Below are 14,989 nucleotides of genomic sequence, written 5' to 3'. Positions count from 1 at the left end.
GGGGACCTGCCAGGGTGGGACTGGAAAGTGAAGGATAGTGTCCTCAGGAGGCATCACTGCCCAGCCACCAGAGAAGAGGCCCTGGATCAAGTAGGAACCCCTTTCTCTCAGGGCAAGTTCCTTCCCCTCTCTGAGCCTCAGTCTCCTCATCTGTCCATAGAATGGACATATTCTATGAGATAATGCATGTCTGGCACTTGGGACACAGTAGAAGCTCAGGAAGTACTTTTCACCGGTGGTATTTCCCAGTAGGGAGGGGGCTGAGTGTCTCGGCAGTGGCGGCAGCACCCTGGGGCTCTTGGCTCCTCTGCAGGGCTGTCCTGGCTGGTGCCCAAGGACCAGCCCTGCTAAGATTCCTGTGGCTGAACTTCATGGCCCATGAGCCTCCCCGGGGAAGAAGAGAAAACACCTGGTAAGCTCAGGCGCTTGCATTTTATTCTACTTCTTGTTATTTCAATGGCACAGTGGATGGTGCCTTTGACCTCGGGCCTGGTGGTTAGAGGGACCTGGGTTCCGGGTCCAGCCACTTGAAAATGAACACCATCTCTGCCAGTCCTCCGCAGAACTCAGGTAAGGCTGCTATGTGAAATAATATGTGTAAATGACTCAGCATGGATACAGGGCTGGCATCACAGGTAGGTGGCCCTGTTCCTAACGGGTTTTTATAACAACAGTCTTAAGATCAGAAGAGACCTGTGCTCAGTTGAGTCAAATCCCCTCTCTTAGACTCATTGGAAAAGACCCTGATGCTGGGAAAGATTGAAGGTAGGAGAAGGGGGCAACAGATGATGAGATGGTTGGATGGAATCATCGACTCAATGGACATGAGTTTGATCAAACTCCGGGAGTTGGTGATGGTCAGGGAAGCCTGGCGTGTTGCAGTCCATGGGGTAGTAGAGAATCGGATACAACTGAGTGATTAAAGAAGAAGAAATAGAAACTCATTTATTTCTGGATTTCTGCTCCTGCTCTGGGCCAGGCTGTGGGGGTACCTGCAGGTGAGACAGGGCTCCTGACACAGGGGAATCTGTGTTACTTGGGTGGGGCGTGTTGGACAGGGAAAGGGGCCCTTTCCTTGCCCCAGCAGGGTCAGGGGAGACCACCTGAGCCCTTTGTCCATTGCCTTGGGAGCTATGTGTGTGCTAAGTCACTCAGTCGTGTCTGACTCTTTGCTGCCCCCTGGACTGTAGCCAGCCAGTCTCCTCGGTCCATGGAATTCTCCAGACAAGAATACTGGAGTGGGTAACCATTCCCTTCTCCAGGGATCTTCCTGACCCAGAGATCGAATCCAGGTCTCCTGCATTTGCAGGCGGCTTCTTTACCATCTGAGCCACCAGGGAAACCCCTAGGAACTACAGGTAGATTTTAAATCAGAGACGAGGGGCTGAGAGGGGCTGGGGTTGGCATTGTAGAGCAGAGTGCCAGCAGGTTATCTCGTACCCGGGGAGCTGTGGGTCCCATCCCTCCCTGGGCAGGGTCCCCAGGATGTCTGTCCCCCCACCCCACCACGGACATCGAATGTCAGGAAAATCAGAAAAAGAAGAGTGAATGAGGAAAGGCAACAGAAAGAGGGGCCAGAAAGGAGGCTGTGGGCCAAACGCCCGAGTGTGGAGACGGGGCAGGAGGGATGAGGGCGAAAAGGAAAGACCCTGGGGGAGGCGATGGGCACTGCCCAGGCTGGCCAGGGAGTGGCAACAGGCCAGCGGCACACCCTGCTCCCCTGCGCTGTGCTCGGCCCTGCCCGTGTGTGCGGCGACAGCCCAGACTGATGGGCAGCGGGGTGAATGGCCACTGACATATGCTGATGGCGGCCACTTGGGCAGGACATGGGCGCCGCATCAAGGGCGGCCGGCAGGCCTCACTGGCAGCCTGTTCAGTTGCATTAGGCTCAGGAAGGCACGGGCCCCTTCATTGTCTAAATTGCAGTTTAACTCAAACAAGCGGCCGGGCCTGGTCTGGCCAGGAACATGGCCTTGTGTGGCTGTCTTCCCGGGGCCAGGGTGTCCCTGGTGGCACTTAGGAAGGGCTCCAACAGGTTAGCTCTTCCTGGCATTGCTGTTGTTGTGGTCACTGTTGTGCCAGTCGAGGGGTAGAAGCCCACGGAAGCCCCTGTCTAGAGGACAGGTAAAGAACAGGAAGCGGGGGCATCCGCTGGGTGCGGGCAGGGGCAGTTGGTGGCGGGACTGACCTTCTGGAAGTGGGGCATGTGCCAGAGGGTGTCCAGCCCCACGGGCGGCTTGTACTTCCTCAGCTGACTGCTCCGGGTCTCGTAGAGCTTCCCAAGGATCACCTGCAGGTCAGAGAAAGGCCGAGGCCTGGTGGTGACCGGCTCCTGCAGAGGCCGGAGCCATGACGAAGGGGCTGGGATTCCTGCTGGGGCAGCCCCGTGGGGCACTTTCCCCCTGGTTCCGGCCCTTCTCCCAGTCTGATTTCAGGGCACCTGTACCCCTGGCCTTGCCTGGGACCAGGTGGACTCAGGGAGGGGACCATGGGGCTGCTGAGAGCGTGCTGTTTTGGTTTCTGGTTCGACCCTAGAACTCTCTGGGTTCTGGAAGGCAGCTGCCTCAAGGGAAGGGATGTGTCCTCCTTAGCTAAGACAGCCCTGGTGGTTACTAGGGATGCCACCAGGTCTGAACGAATGAATGATTTGACGGGGCTGTTGCCATTTATGGGAAGCAGGTCCTCAGCATTGTCTGCTCGTGGAAAAGCAAGGACTCCTTTGAGAGGAGGAATTAGAGGGCTCAGTGGAGAGCCCTTGAGGTCTCTGTGGGTGGGATTTCAGAGCCGCAGAGGCTGTCCAGCTCCTCCTAAGCTGCACCCCCCGTACCCATGAACAGATGCTGCGAGCCTATGGTGAGGGACCCGTAGCTCACGGGGTCTGCTGTGGACTGAACTGTGTCCCCTCCAAATCTGTATGGTGAAGCCCTAGCCCTAAGTTGGGACCGTTATTTGGAGCTGGGCCTTTAAGGAGGTGACTAAGGCTCAGTGACGTCAGAGGATGGGGCTGTAATCCAACAGGACAGATGTCCTTACACGAAGCAGAAGGGTGTCCATACAGGAAAGGCCCTGTGAGGACGGGGTGAGAAGGCGGCCGTCTTCAGGCCGAGGAGAGAGGCCTCCAGGGCCACCGGCGCTGCCACCCCCACCTTGGACTTCCAGCCTCCAGGATTTCTGTGGTTCAAGCCACCCAGTCTATCATACGGTGTCACGGTCACCCCAGCAGACTCACCCAAGGTCCCCGGCCCCCAGGTGCAGGATCAGAGGGGGACTCTGATTCAATGTGTGCCCCTGGGGAACTCCATGCACAGTCAGACCTTAGCTCACAGCTGTGACCTTGTCAGAACTCAAAACCTCCTAGGGGAGTTAGCAGGTAAATAGGGGGCTCTTGTTTATACCTAGAGCTAGAGAGTTGGAGCTCCACACCTGGAGTGGATGAGCTGGACGATGCGCTGGTACCCAAGTGACCCAAAGAGCATGGGGCACTGCAGAAAGGGGCATGAGAGAGTGACACGGGTCAGACGGTGCAGCCAACAAATAAAAGCTGACCTGAATTTAACCGAAGATGCCACCACCCTATCGAACCCCTTTTATTTTACTTTTTTTTTAAGATAGCATCTCTTTATTTTATTGATTTATTTTTTGGCCGAGCCATGCGGCATGTGGGATCTTAGTTCCCTGACTAGGGATCAAACCAGGGTCCCCTGCATTGGGAGCATGGAGCCCTAACCACTGGACTGGCAGGGAACCCCTTTTATTGACTTATTTTGTTAATCAATTATATTAATTTTATTTAATGTGTCTGTGGATAACTTCTGAGCCCTTTGGATCAACTCTCCCCTCTGCTTCCTAGAACAGCAGCTTTGAATATTCATCTCAAACCAAAGCTGAGAGGCTGCCCTCGCCAGGGCTTAATGACCCGGGCTTCAGAATTAGGAGGATGAAAGTGAGTCTTAGCACCTTTCTCAACCTCAGTGTCCGCTGCAGGAAATGGGGTACAGATGCCTAGCAAACAGGTTCTTATAGGATTTGCTGAGTTAGCTTTGAGCAGAGTGTCTGGTCCTAGACAATTGCTCACTAAATGGAAGAAGCCAGTTTCCAAGAATTTCGTTTGGGGTCATCACTGTCCAAAACCCAGGACATCCTGAGCTGCTAAGAGACCAGTTTCTCCTAAGATGGGAGCAATCTGACCTTGTAAATCAACCATCCCATCAACCCTAACAGACTGTGTGTCCGCCCCTCAGTGTTTTGAGGGTCTGGGTATTTGTAGCCCTTTGATAGAAAGCATCACAGCCACAGAGAATCTTGGAACAGAAGAACTCTGTGGTTGGTTTGACAAGTGCTTTTTGAGTACTTACTATGTCCTGTGAAAGTGTTAGTCACTCAGTCGTGTCTGACTCTGCAACCCTGTGGACTATAGCCCGCCAGGCTCCTCTGTCCATGGAATTCTCCAGGCAAGAATATTGGAGTGGGTGGCCATTTCCTTCTCCAGGGGATCCTCCCGACCCAGCAATCAAACTTAGGTCTCCTGCGTCGCAGGTGGATTCTTTACCTTCTGAGCCACCAGGGAAGCCCCCTTCTATGTCCTGGGAAGCCCCGACTATGTGCCGGGCCCTCATTCAACCTGACCCCTTTTTTTGCCCATCAAGGTCATTGGGACCCCAGTTTGGATGGCATCACTGACTCAACGGACATGAGTTTGAGCAAACTCTGGGAGACAGTGAAGGACAGGGAAACCTGGTGTACTACGGTCTATGGGGTTGCAAAGAGTCAGACACGACTGAGAGACTGAACAGCAACAAGCAAAGCGGCTATTCACTCAAAGCCACAACCCCCTGGGCTGGCACCAGTCCCCGACCAGTACCTGGGGTGGAGCCACTGATAGAGGTTGACTACAGGCCAATACTTTGGCCACCCGATGTGAAGAACTGACTCACTGGAAAAGACCCTGATGCTGGGAAAGACTGAAGGCAGGAGGAGAAGGGGACGGCAGAGGATGAGATGGTTGGATGGCATCACCAATGCGATGGACATGAGTTTGAGCAAGCTCTGGGAGTTGGTGATGGACAGGGAAGCCTGGTGTACTGCAGTCCATGGGGTCCCAGAGAGTCGGACATGACTGAGTGACTGAACTGAACTGAACTGAACAGGGTTCTCTGTTGAAAAAGGAGGGGCACTGGCCATAAGACTGTCTCTAGATTCAGGAGACGTGTCCTCGGAGGCTCCGGATTCCATGGACCTGTGGCCCTCTGAGTTGTTGTGAAATAGCTACTAATTAAAAACACGACTCTGGCCTGGAGCTATCGATATGAAGTAGCAGCATGTAACGGTAATGTTCCCTCGGAAAAAACTGGTCGTTGCCATAGTGAGCTCTTTCTTGAGCTATTAATGAATAAACTAGTCATGGACTGCTTTTAAAATATTATTACAGAGACTTCCCTGGTGGCACACTGGGTAAAAATCCGCCTACCAGTGCAGGGGATACGGGTTCGATCCCGTATCGAATGTAGATTCAGGAAGATTCTACGTGCCAAGGAGCATCTAAGCCCACATGCCACAGCTACTGAGGCTGTGTGGTGCAACTACTGAAGCCCGCGTGCCTGGAGTCTGTGCTCAGCAACAAGAGAAGCCCCCACAGTGAGAAGCCTGTACACCGTGACAAAGAGAAGCCCCACTCACGGGGACTGTAGAACGCCCACGTGCAGCGATGGAGACTCACGAAGCCGAAAATAGAATTAATTAATCAATTCACAATACATTATTTTAAATAACGTGCTCTGCTCTGAGTGGTTGTCTCTGATTTCTGACTCTCCCCACCGCTGAGGACAGCCTGGAGGGGCCTTAGGCAGAAATCAGAGTCTTCCTCTCTAGGGGCTTAAGCCAAAGTTGAACCTGATCATCCCCAAGACCCTTTCAGCACAGCAATGAGCAACGCGATGGCCCAGTCAACACTCCGCCTCGCCCACCAGCAACAAACATGCACGGGGGTGGGGGGGGGCAGCCTCAAAGCCTTGCCCCTCCCCAGGCCTTGCCTTTTGCTCCCCTTCCACCCCATCAGGCATCCACCCTGCCATGAGCGTGGTGTTTACCTTATGCTTTTTCTCCAGTTTAATGGCTTTCTGGGTGTCCTTCTGTTCCTGCACCCACAGCTGCTGGTACCGATGCTGCAGCAGATCAAAGAAGGGGGTGGAAGGCCTGTGGGGAAGAAGTCAGATGGGTTTGAGGTCTGGGAAGAGCCAGAGACCCCTCCTTCCCTGGAGGCTGCCTGCCTGACCATCAGGGCTGCGGGGAAGAGTGCCCTCCCCAAGGCTGTGAGAACCTCTTTCTGGCTTTCTGCAGCCGTGGAAGAAATGGGTGCCTTCTGTAAATCATTCAACAAATGTTTACTGCCCACCAATCAAGTGCTGGGCCTTATATGGTGACAGACTCTATCCTCGGCCAGATTTAAGACAGACTCCTCAGACCCCTCCTTTCCATCAGGCCTTGTCCTTGGGACCTATCTTTGGCTGGATGAAGTCAGCCTTAGTAGAGAACCCTGCTAAGTCAGTCCCCCCACCCCTGATGTCTCATCACCTTGGCTTGCCTTTACCAAGAGTCCTGTTAAGGCAGTTTAGTAAGAATCCCCTACCTACCCTTGAAGTCTCCTCTTAGTAACCTGCCTTCCACTCTGCTCCTTGGGTAGAAATCCCCATTTGTGTTGTATTAAGAACTGAGCCCAGCTCTATCCTGACGTCACTTTCCCCTTTGAAATAGTACTGAATAAAATCTGTCTTTATTGCCTTCAGCCTCTGCTCTGATTCTCTTTGACAGGGGTCTCCGGCCAAGGAGCACATACCCTGCGTGCAGCATTTTGCATACCCCACTCCTCACAACACTGTGAAGTGGGTTCTCTTAATACTATCACTCATCCTGCAGATGAGGGGGTCAGGTCCCAGAAGAGTGGGGGCAGGGCTGTGTGTGAGGCTCTCTCAAGGCAACCTAATAGGTGATGAGGGAAAGTACTTTCTAGAAGAACCAAAGCTAATAAGACGCAGGAGGAAGGACAGAATTGAGGGGAAGAGCATCATTACCTTGTGACTCCTAATGAAATAATGGATTTAGGTAATAAGTGATGATTAGGTAGACGGCTGGCAGGGAACTTCACAATGGATGGCTTAGGCTGCAGCGGCTGAACCGCAGGATCAATTTGTTCTTATTGTGATAAATGTGCAAAACATAAAATCTGCCCAAGCGATCAATCTCACCATCGCTGAAAGTGACAGACATGGGCCCAGGACTGCGTTTTATTTATTTATTTGGCTGTGCTGGGTCTTAGTTGCAGCATGTGGGGTCGTCATTGCATCACGTTGGAATCTTTTGAGGCAGCTTTCAGATTCTCTAGTTGTGGCCTGTGGGCTCAGTAGTCGCGGCAGGCGGGCTGCATTGCTCTGCAGCATGTGGGATCTTAATTCCCCGACCGGGGATCGAACCCCTGCCCCCTGCATTGGAAGTGCAGAGTTTTAACCACTGAACCTCCAGGGGAAACCCCCTGGCTTTGTGTTTTATACGGCCTGCACAGTGGTATTTAAAGTCTTGGAAATTGTTGTCGGCCCTTAAAAATTAGGAAATTTTACATTAAAAAAAAAAACCCCCAGCTTTCCCAGATTGTCCTGAAGATGTATATGTTCTGATCACATAGGTCTGCCTTCCTATGTGGCAACAGTTGGCTGGAGCTGAGTATCAGGTGTCATTTAGCCCAAGTCCCCTCCCTTCCCTACTGCACTCCACTGCCTGCTGGGCCCCTCCAAGCATTGGATTTTGTGGCCCCAGAAACAGACATAGAGCTAGACTGGACCCTAAACACCCACCCCCAGCTCTCCCACCCTCCAGGCGGACTTCTCTGGGACCGGGCTGACCTGGGACTCCTTTTGAGTGGCGCTTCCTCGGCTTTGAAATGCCACTCGAGCTCAGAGGTCTCTTTCCAGAGTAGCCTGCAGAGCGTCTACAAACAGGGGCTCTTTGTTTTCTGGTTCCTTTACCCCTGCGGCGACTTTTATTACTTAATTATTACACACCCCATGCTTCTGAGCAGCCTAATTTATAGCCGTGCTTTCTAATGACACAAGATGCGTAATCTCACAAGATCTACCCCAAGAGGCCTTTCACAACAGAAAAGCTATCTTTCCAGCAGCCTCCACTGCCCACAGCACCGCAAACCCACCCCCACGGCCCTCCCACAGCCTCGCTGACCGTCTTTGTGTCCTGTTTCGGCCAGCGGTTCTTATTGCTGGAAAGAGGCAGGGGCAGGGCGCTCGGAACAGGAGAAGAGCTGACAAAGCTTGTAAGTTACAACAGCCCAGTCCTGACTGCCTGGTGGAGGTCCAGAAGGTTTTGCCCATTTTTGTTCTGGCTCGTTCAATCGGATCACAACGGGGAGAGGCTTGTTGGACATGGCGAAAACCCAGGATGTAAATTGTATCACGTCATCTCTTGCTTAAAATGCCCTCGGCAGCCTCCCATTTCTTAGACTCAATCTAGATTCCTTGCCGGAACCTGGTAAAGCCTCCCCTCCCCGAACTCCTCTCAGACCCTCAGCAGCTCCTTTGCCTACAGGTCTCAGCTTTTGGGTCACCTCCTCAGAGGGCTTGCCCCTGACCGGTCCATCTTCCAATGGCCCTTGCCTGGTGCCCTCCCCTACAGAAGCCCTCTTGTGTATTCGTCACTAGTCTATAACTGCTCTCGACCATCGAATACCAATGACAGCGGGAATGATTTGCTCTCAATAATTATGCATTGTTGAAAAGGAGGGGGCGAGAAGGAGGGAATTAGTCAGAGAAAGAAAGATTAGGTGAACATTTTAGGAAATAAACTTTTAATAAGTCAGGGTAGTGTAAATCAAGCTATATGTGAGTTGTAATAAAATTGAGAGTAAATTGATGGAAATTATAATCCAGGGAAGGAAAGATAGTCTTCCTAACAAATGGCAGTGGAACAATTGGACACCATGGACAAAACCAAAGAAAAACCTCTTGGCCCAAGTCTCATACTTTATACAAGAAGTAACTCAAAATGGAGCATACAGTTAAATGTGAAACCATGAAACTTTTTGAAGAAAACATAGGAGACGCTCTTTGGGACCTAGGGCTAGGCTAGGTGATGCGTTTAGGTTTGACACCAAAAGCATGATCCAGGAAAGAAAAAAAAAAGATAAATTGAACTTCCTCTAAATTAAGAACTTTTGCTCGTTGAAAGAGCCTCTTGAGAATATGACAAGGTAAACCATCACTAGGAGAAAATATTTGCAAACCGTGTATCTGACAAAGGACTCCTATCTCGACTGTATATAAAACTCTCAAAATTGAACAATAAAACAAAATGAAAACAAACAAATGAGTGTATTAGAAAAAGGACAAAACACGAAGAGACAGAGGGTATATGGATGGCAAATAAGTACAGGAAAAAATAGTAACATGCTTCGCCATTGGAGAAATGTAAATTGAGAGCCTGATGACATGTCACCGCACACCTGTTAGTGCAACTAAAGTAAGGAACGTGTAGTGACAGAGGGGCTTCCCTGGTGGCTCAGAGGGTAAAGAATCCGCCTGCAGTGCAGGAGACCTGGGTTTGATCCCTGGATCAGGAAGGTCCCCTGGAGAAAGGAATGGCGACCCACTCCAGTGTTCTCGCCTGGGAAATCCCGTGGACAGAGCAGCCCAGTGGGCTACGATGCACGGGGTTGCAAAGCGTCGGACGTAACTGAGCAACTAACCACAGTGACAATGCTCAGTGCTGGCAAGGACACGGAGAAACTAAACCTCTCACACACTGTTGGAGAGAAGATAACGTGGCACAGTCGCTCTGGGAAATGGTTTGCTAGTTTCTTGAAAAACTAAACCTACACTTACCGTAGGAGCCCAGCAGTTGTACTCCTGGGCATTTATTCCTGAAAAATGGAAACTTAGGTGTCTACACAGACATCTATACACCCATGTTCATAGCTGGAATACTTGTAATATCCCCAAACTGGGAACAACCCAAACACCCTTCGGTGGATGAATAAACGGTGGTCCATCCATACTGTGGAATACCATTCAATAGTAAAAAAGGAAAGGACGATTGTTACAGCAACAGCTTGGATGATGTCGAGGCTGTTATGCTCATGGAAGAAGGCCAGTTGCATAAGGTCACATACGGTATGATTTCATGTACACACCTCTCCTGGAGTGTCCCAGGGATCAGGGAATGGTGGGGACAGGGGTCACTACACAGGTGCGTGAAGGGGTGTCTTGCAGGTGATAGAACAGTTCTGTATCTCGATTTGTAACACAAATCTACACATGTGATACAATGCATGGACGCCAGATACGCAGACACAAACTGCAAGTAAAACTGGTGGAATCTGAATGAAATCTGTATATTGTATCAGGGCCAGTTTTTTAGGCTTTTTTTTTTTAATTTTTTTTCAGATGTAATGAATTTGGCTGTGTCGGGCCTTAGACTCTTCACTGCGTCGTGCAGGAGCTCTCGTGGTGCCCGGACTCTCCAGTTGTGGCACACGGGCTCAGGGCTGCGTGGGCTCAGCAGTTGTGGCACATCGGCTTAGTTGCCTTGCGGCACGTGGGCCCTTCGTTCCCAGGCCAGGAATCGAACCTGTGTCCTCAGCATCGAAAGGCGGATTCTTCACCACTGGGCCATCAGGGAAGTCCCAGGTTTTTAGCTTTGATATTGCACTATAGTTACATAGGATTTTATCATAGGGGATAACAGGGTGAAGAGTAAACAGGATCTCTCTGTACTATTTTTACAACTTCCTGTGGCTTTATAATTATTTCCAAGTAAAATATTTTCTCAAAATGCAATCAAGCATGCATGAACTAGCTTTCCAACTTTATAGAAAAAACACTACAATATTACTGTCATACAAAGAGGTGATCAAAGAGTTTGGAGCCAAAAAAATGCAGGAAAAATGAATATAGGGTGTGGCAGGAAATTAATTTTTAAAAAATGTGTTATTTTTCTGGATTTTGTGGCTTATGATATTTGTCAGCTTATTTAAAATTTTAATTTGTTCTGATTCTTTTTCTCGTTCTAATTAAGTATTCAGTTTTATGCCTAAATTTGTATTCAGGATTTTGAACTTTGTTTTTCTTAGAGAACCCTCAAATATGAATAAGTTCCTGGTCCCATGAAACATGGAGCTGCCCTTGTGTGAAGGTAAAATGTTTCTTTTTATTATAAGACAGTATTAGGTATAACTTCATGCTAATAATGTGAAACCAAAACAAAATAGGTGATTTATCTAGGAAAATATAAAAGATCAAAGTTGACTGAAGTGCATATATAAAACGTTAGTAGAGCCACGGGTAACAGACCAAGGTATGTTCACATGTGTGACCTCCTAGCCTTGCTGAGAACAGTATTCCAGGGCTTTCCAGAAGTTTTTATAAAAAAGCTTCCCACATCATGCTATGATCCCAAATCAAGAGAAGGAAAATGTCTTGGTCAGTATCACTTAGAAGGGCAAATGAAAGACTGCTCAAGGGTGTGATGAATTTAGGGTTCTGGGATTGACATATATACACTGCTGGGTATAAAATAGACAACCTACTGTATAACACAGGGAACCCGTTTAGCTCTGTGGTGACCTAAATGGAAAGGAAACCCAAGAAAGAGGGGATATATGTATGTGCGTGCTATGTCACATCAGTCATGTCTGACTCTTTGCAACCCTATGGACTGTAGCACACCAGCTCCTCTGTCCATGGGATTCTCCAGGCAAGATCACTGGAGTGGGTTGCCAAGCCATCCTCCAGGGGATCTTCCCGACTCAGGGATCGAACCTGCGTCTCCTTCAGCTCCTGCATTGCCAGTGGATTCTTTACCACTGAACCACCAGGAAAGCCAGGATATATGTATAGGTATAGCTGATTCATTTTGCTATCAGCTAGCAACTAACACAACAGTGTAAAGCAGCTACACTCCAACTTAAAAAAAAAGGAACCTAAAGAAATGAAACAAAGTTATGCTTGAAAACTAAAAAAAAAAGAGAACGAATACTAAGTGAAATATTACTAGAACAAATCGGGCAATGTACTAATACCAGAAGGCCCTCCTGTAACGCACTCCACCCACGCTGGAGACGAGGAGTGGGGAGCCAAGGAGGGGTCCCAGAGGGCAGCTCACCCCCTGCCGCTTCCCGCTGAGCCTCCAAGGCAGGGAGGAAAGAGACTGTCCTCCCAGTGCAGCTGGAAGTTGCGATGCGAGGATTACACTAGGCCGGACGTATTAACCAGTGCACTGAGCTGGCCTTTTGTGATTGCAAGTGAGCAGAAAAGCCACGGATGGCCTGAGACTTCACTCAGAAAAGGGGCTGGGAAAGCAGCTAACCCTCAGAGCAGCTGTGAACAAGGCAAGGACGCTCACGTTCCGAAGCCCCTTGCCCCTCCCACTTGTGCACATTTATCAGGAAATATTATGAAGCTGCTAGAAAGAATGAAGTGGCCATGCGAGTAATGACTCAGGAAGATCTCCAAGACGTAGGTCAAGTATAAAGGAAGAAGCTGGGGAGAAAGAGCCATACTTGTGTAAGTGCATCGACGCAGGCGTGAAGGATGGTGAAGGACCGGAAGGAAGGCCGCAGAGGACGGTGCTGGGGGAGGGGGCAGACATGGTGGGCGGGGCAAGGGGCTCCTCCCCTCCAGTCTACTTACTGGTTTTATGTGACTCTTGAAAAGTGAAAGTGAAGTCGCTCAGTTGTGTCCGGCTCTTTGCGACCCCATGGACTGTAGCCCACCAGGCTCCTCTATCCATGGGATTTTCCAGGCGGAGTACTGGAGTGGGTTGCCATTTCCTTCTCCAGGGGATCTTCCCAACCCAGGGGTGGAACCCAGGTCTCCCGCAGTGTAGGTAGACACTTTACCATCTGAGCCACCTTGTGACTCTTATGCAACAAGTAAAGCAAAACAAGAAACCCACATCTGAGAGGTCATGGGACTCGGCCAGGGCCACGGTCAGTGACAGGGTGATGAATCTGGGTCAGAATCGGTGTCAGGATGCAAGCTCCTCCCCCTCCACCTCCCCCACCATGCACAGCTCTGCCAACATCACACCGGAACTAGCCAGGCAGTTTGCTTTTTGCCTCTTTCATCATAATCAGATGGGGGTGGCCGGGCCTTCTGGGCCCCACTGTTTGAAGCTAAGTTTCAGCGTTTTCCTGTGTACTTGGCCGTTGCAGGATGCATCTTTTTTTTTTTTTGCATTAAAAAAAAATCAGTTGATTTATTTTTGGTTGCTCTGGGTCGTTGTTGCTGCACGTGGGCTCTCTCTAGTTGCGGGAGCGGGGGCTGCTCTTTATTGAGGGGCAAGAGCTTCTGATTGCTTCGGACTCTCTTGTTGAGAAGCACGGGCTTCAGCAGTTGCATCACCTGGGCTCAGTCACTGGGGTGCACGGGCTTAGTTGCTCCATGGCATATGGAATCTTCCCAGACCAGGGATCAAACCTGTGTCTCCTGCATTGCCAGGCAGACTCCTATCCACTGTACCACCGGGAGAGTCCAGGACAGATGCACCTTTAGGAGCCATTTCTCTTACTTTCTTCCACAACTATTTGTTTTTTTTCTTTTTCTGCTACATTAAAACATGTTCAGGGTTGTCTTTTTTGTTTTAAAATAAACGTAGTTCTTTACAATAAAAAAGACGTTTTTTCCACCCCAGAATAAATGATTTTTGCCAGAGGCCGAGAGCCCCTGTGGTCACAATTACAGCTAGCCAAACTGCAGCTGTCTTTTGAGGAGCTGGAAGGGGTTCACTCAGAAGATCTCAATTATTTATCCTCACTAAATGAGATGGGAAAGGTGGGAGTGGGGAAGCTGAAGCCCAGAGAGGTCAAATGGCTGGCCCAGGGTCACACAGCACACTCAGTAGCCTAGCCTGGATCCCCACCCACACCCACACCCACACCCCTCAGGCTACACTGTCTTCAGCCAAGGGAATGCAAACCCACTTCCAAACAGGCTCATGGGGCTGCCGGCTAGCTGACTGCAGATAGAGGCCAAATCCAGAGGCCTGGCTACACTCTGGCCAGGACCCCAGACCCTCCCCTCCACATAGGAACTGAGGCCTTTCCAACCACATGAGTCTGACGCTGTCTCCCTCAGCACCTGACCTGGCTTCTCTTTGCCCTTTGGTGTTGGGCACAGTCTTCCAAGGTCCTGGCCTTGGGCTGCCATCTCTGTACCCATGTCCCCCCAGGAGCCTCCCCACCTTCCCCTGGTCACTCCGTCCCATCCTTCAGGTATCGGTCTCAATGAGATGCCCCACCCCTACCCCCAAGTCCCTCCCCAAGACCTCCCTTAGCATTGTCAACTTCGCCTTCCTAGTTGCTCTTTGCACTTGGGAGAGGTTTTTGTTTGTTTGTTTTTAATATTTTCAGTGATCAACGGATGGATTCAGTGTCTTCCTTTCTGATTAAGCTCTGAGCCCCACGTGGCAGGGACTGTGGCTGGATTGTTCACTGTGCATCCAGGCCGGGACAGTCTGCACTTTGTAAAAATGCTGAATGGCCCCAGAAGCCTTTAAAGACTATCTTCCTGAGATACTGACCTCCTCAATGCCCGGGAGGGAGGTCTGTGGCAGAAATGAGCTTTCCCTTGGGCAGCCCAGTGACAACATAGGGGTGGCCTGAGTCCTACAGAAGGGGTTCAGGCTCTGAGGCCCCACCATGGACCTCTTTATTCCTCTCCCCCTCTGTCTCGGGCGCTCAGGTGTTGAAACTGGCATGTCAGAGTGAATCCTGGCTCTGGAATGGGGCAGCAATGGCAGTTCCTCCCCACCCCCCAAGAATAGAGGGTGCAGTCTGTGGGGGGTGATACAGGGGAAGAGGCCCTGTCCCAGGGATGAATTAGGGGGCCCGTGAAGCAGAAGATGAGGCTGAACATGGGTCCTCTGAGAGCCCAGTCAACCAGGGAAACCTGGGGCCCTCAGACCCGTTCATAATGAATCTTGAGAAGCACGC

The 14,989-nt window shown here is 50.5% G+C and overlaps 1 protein-coding gene across 1 annotated transcript in view; it reads right to left on the bottom strand.

Annotated features, from left to right (window-relative positions):
• CFAP77 (cilia and flagella associated protein 77) overlaps nt 1-14,989 on the bottom strand; it is a 150,986-nt gene that overhangs the window by 21,881 nt on the left and 114,116 nt on the right. The window contains exons 4-5 of the mRNA XM_025261933.3: nt 6,087-6,192; nt 2,189-2,290 (exon numbers count right to left, since the gene is read on the bottom strand). Coding sequence (XP_025117718.2) covers nt 2,189-2,290; nt 6,087-6,192 — 208 coding nt within the window. The remainder of the gene's footprint in view (nt 1-2,188; nt 2,291-6,086; nt 6,193-14,989) is intronic.

Source organism: Bubalus bubalis, chromosome 12 (assembly GCF_019923935.1).
Source record: "Bubalus bubalis isolate 160015118507 breed Murrah chromosome 12, NDDB_SH_1, whole genome shotgun sequence".
Taxonomy (NCBI): Eukaryota; Metazoa; Chordata; class Mammalia; order Artiodactyla; family Bovidae; genus Bubalus; species Bubalus bubalis.
This window is presented reverse-complemented; position numbering and strand designations above follow the sequence as displayed.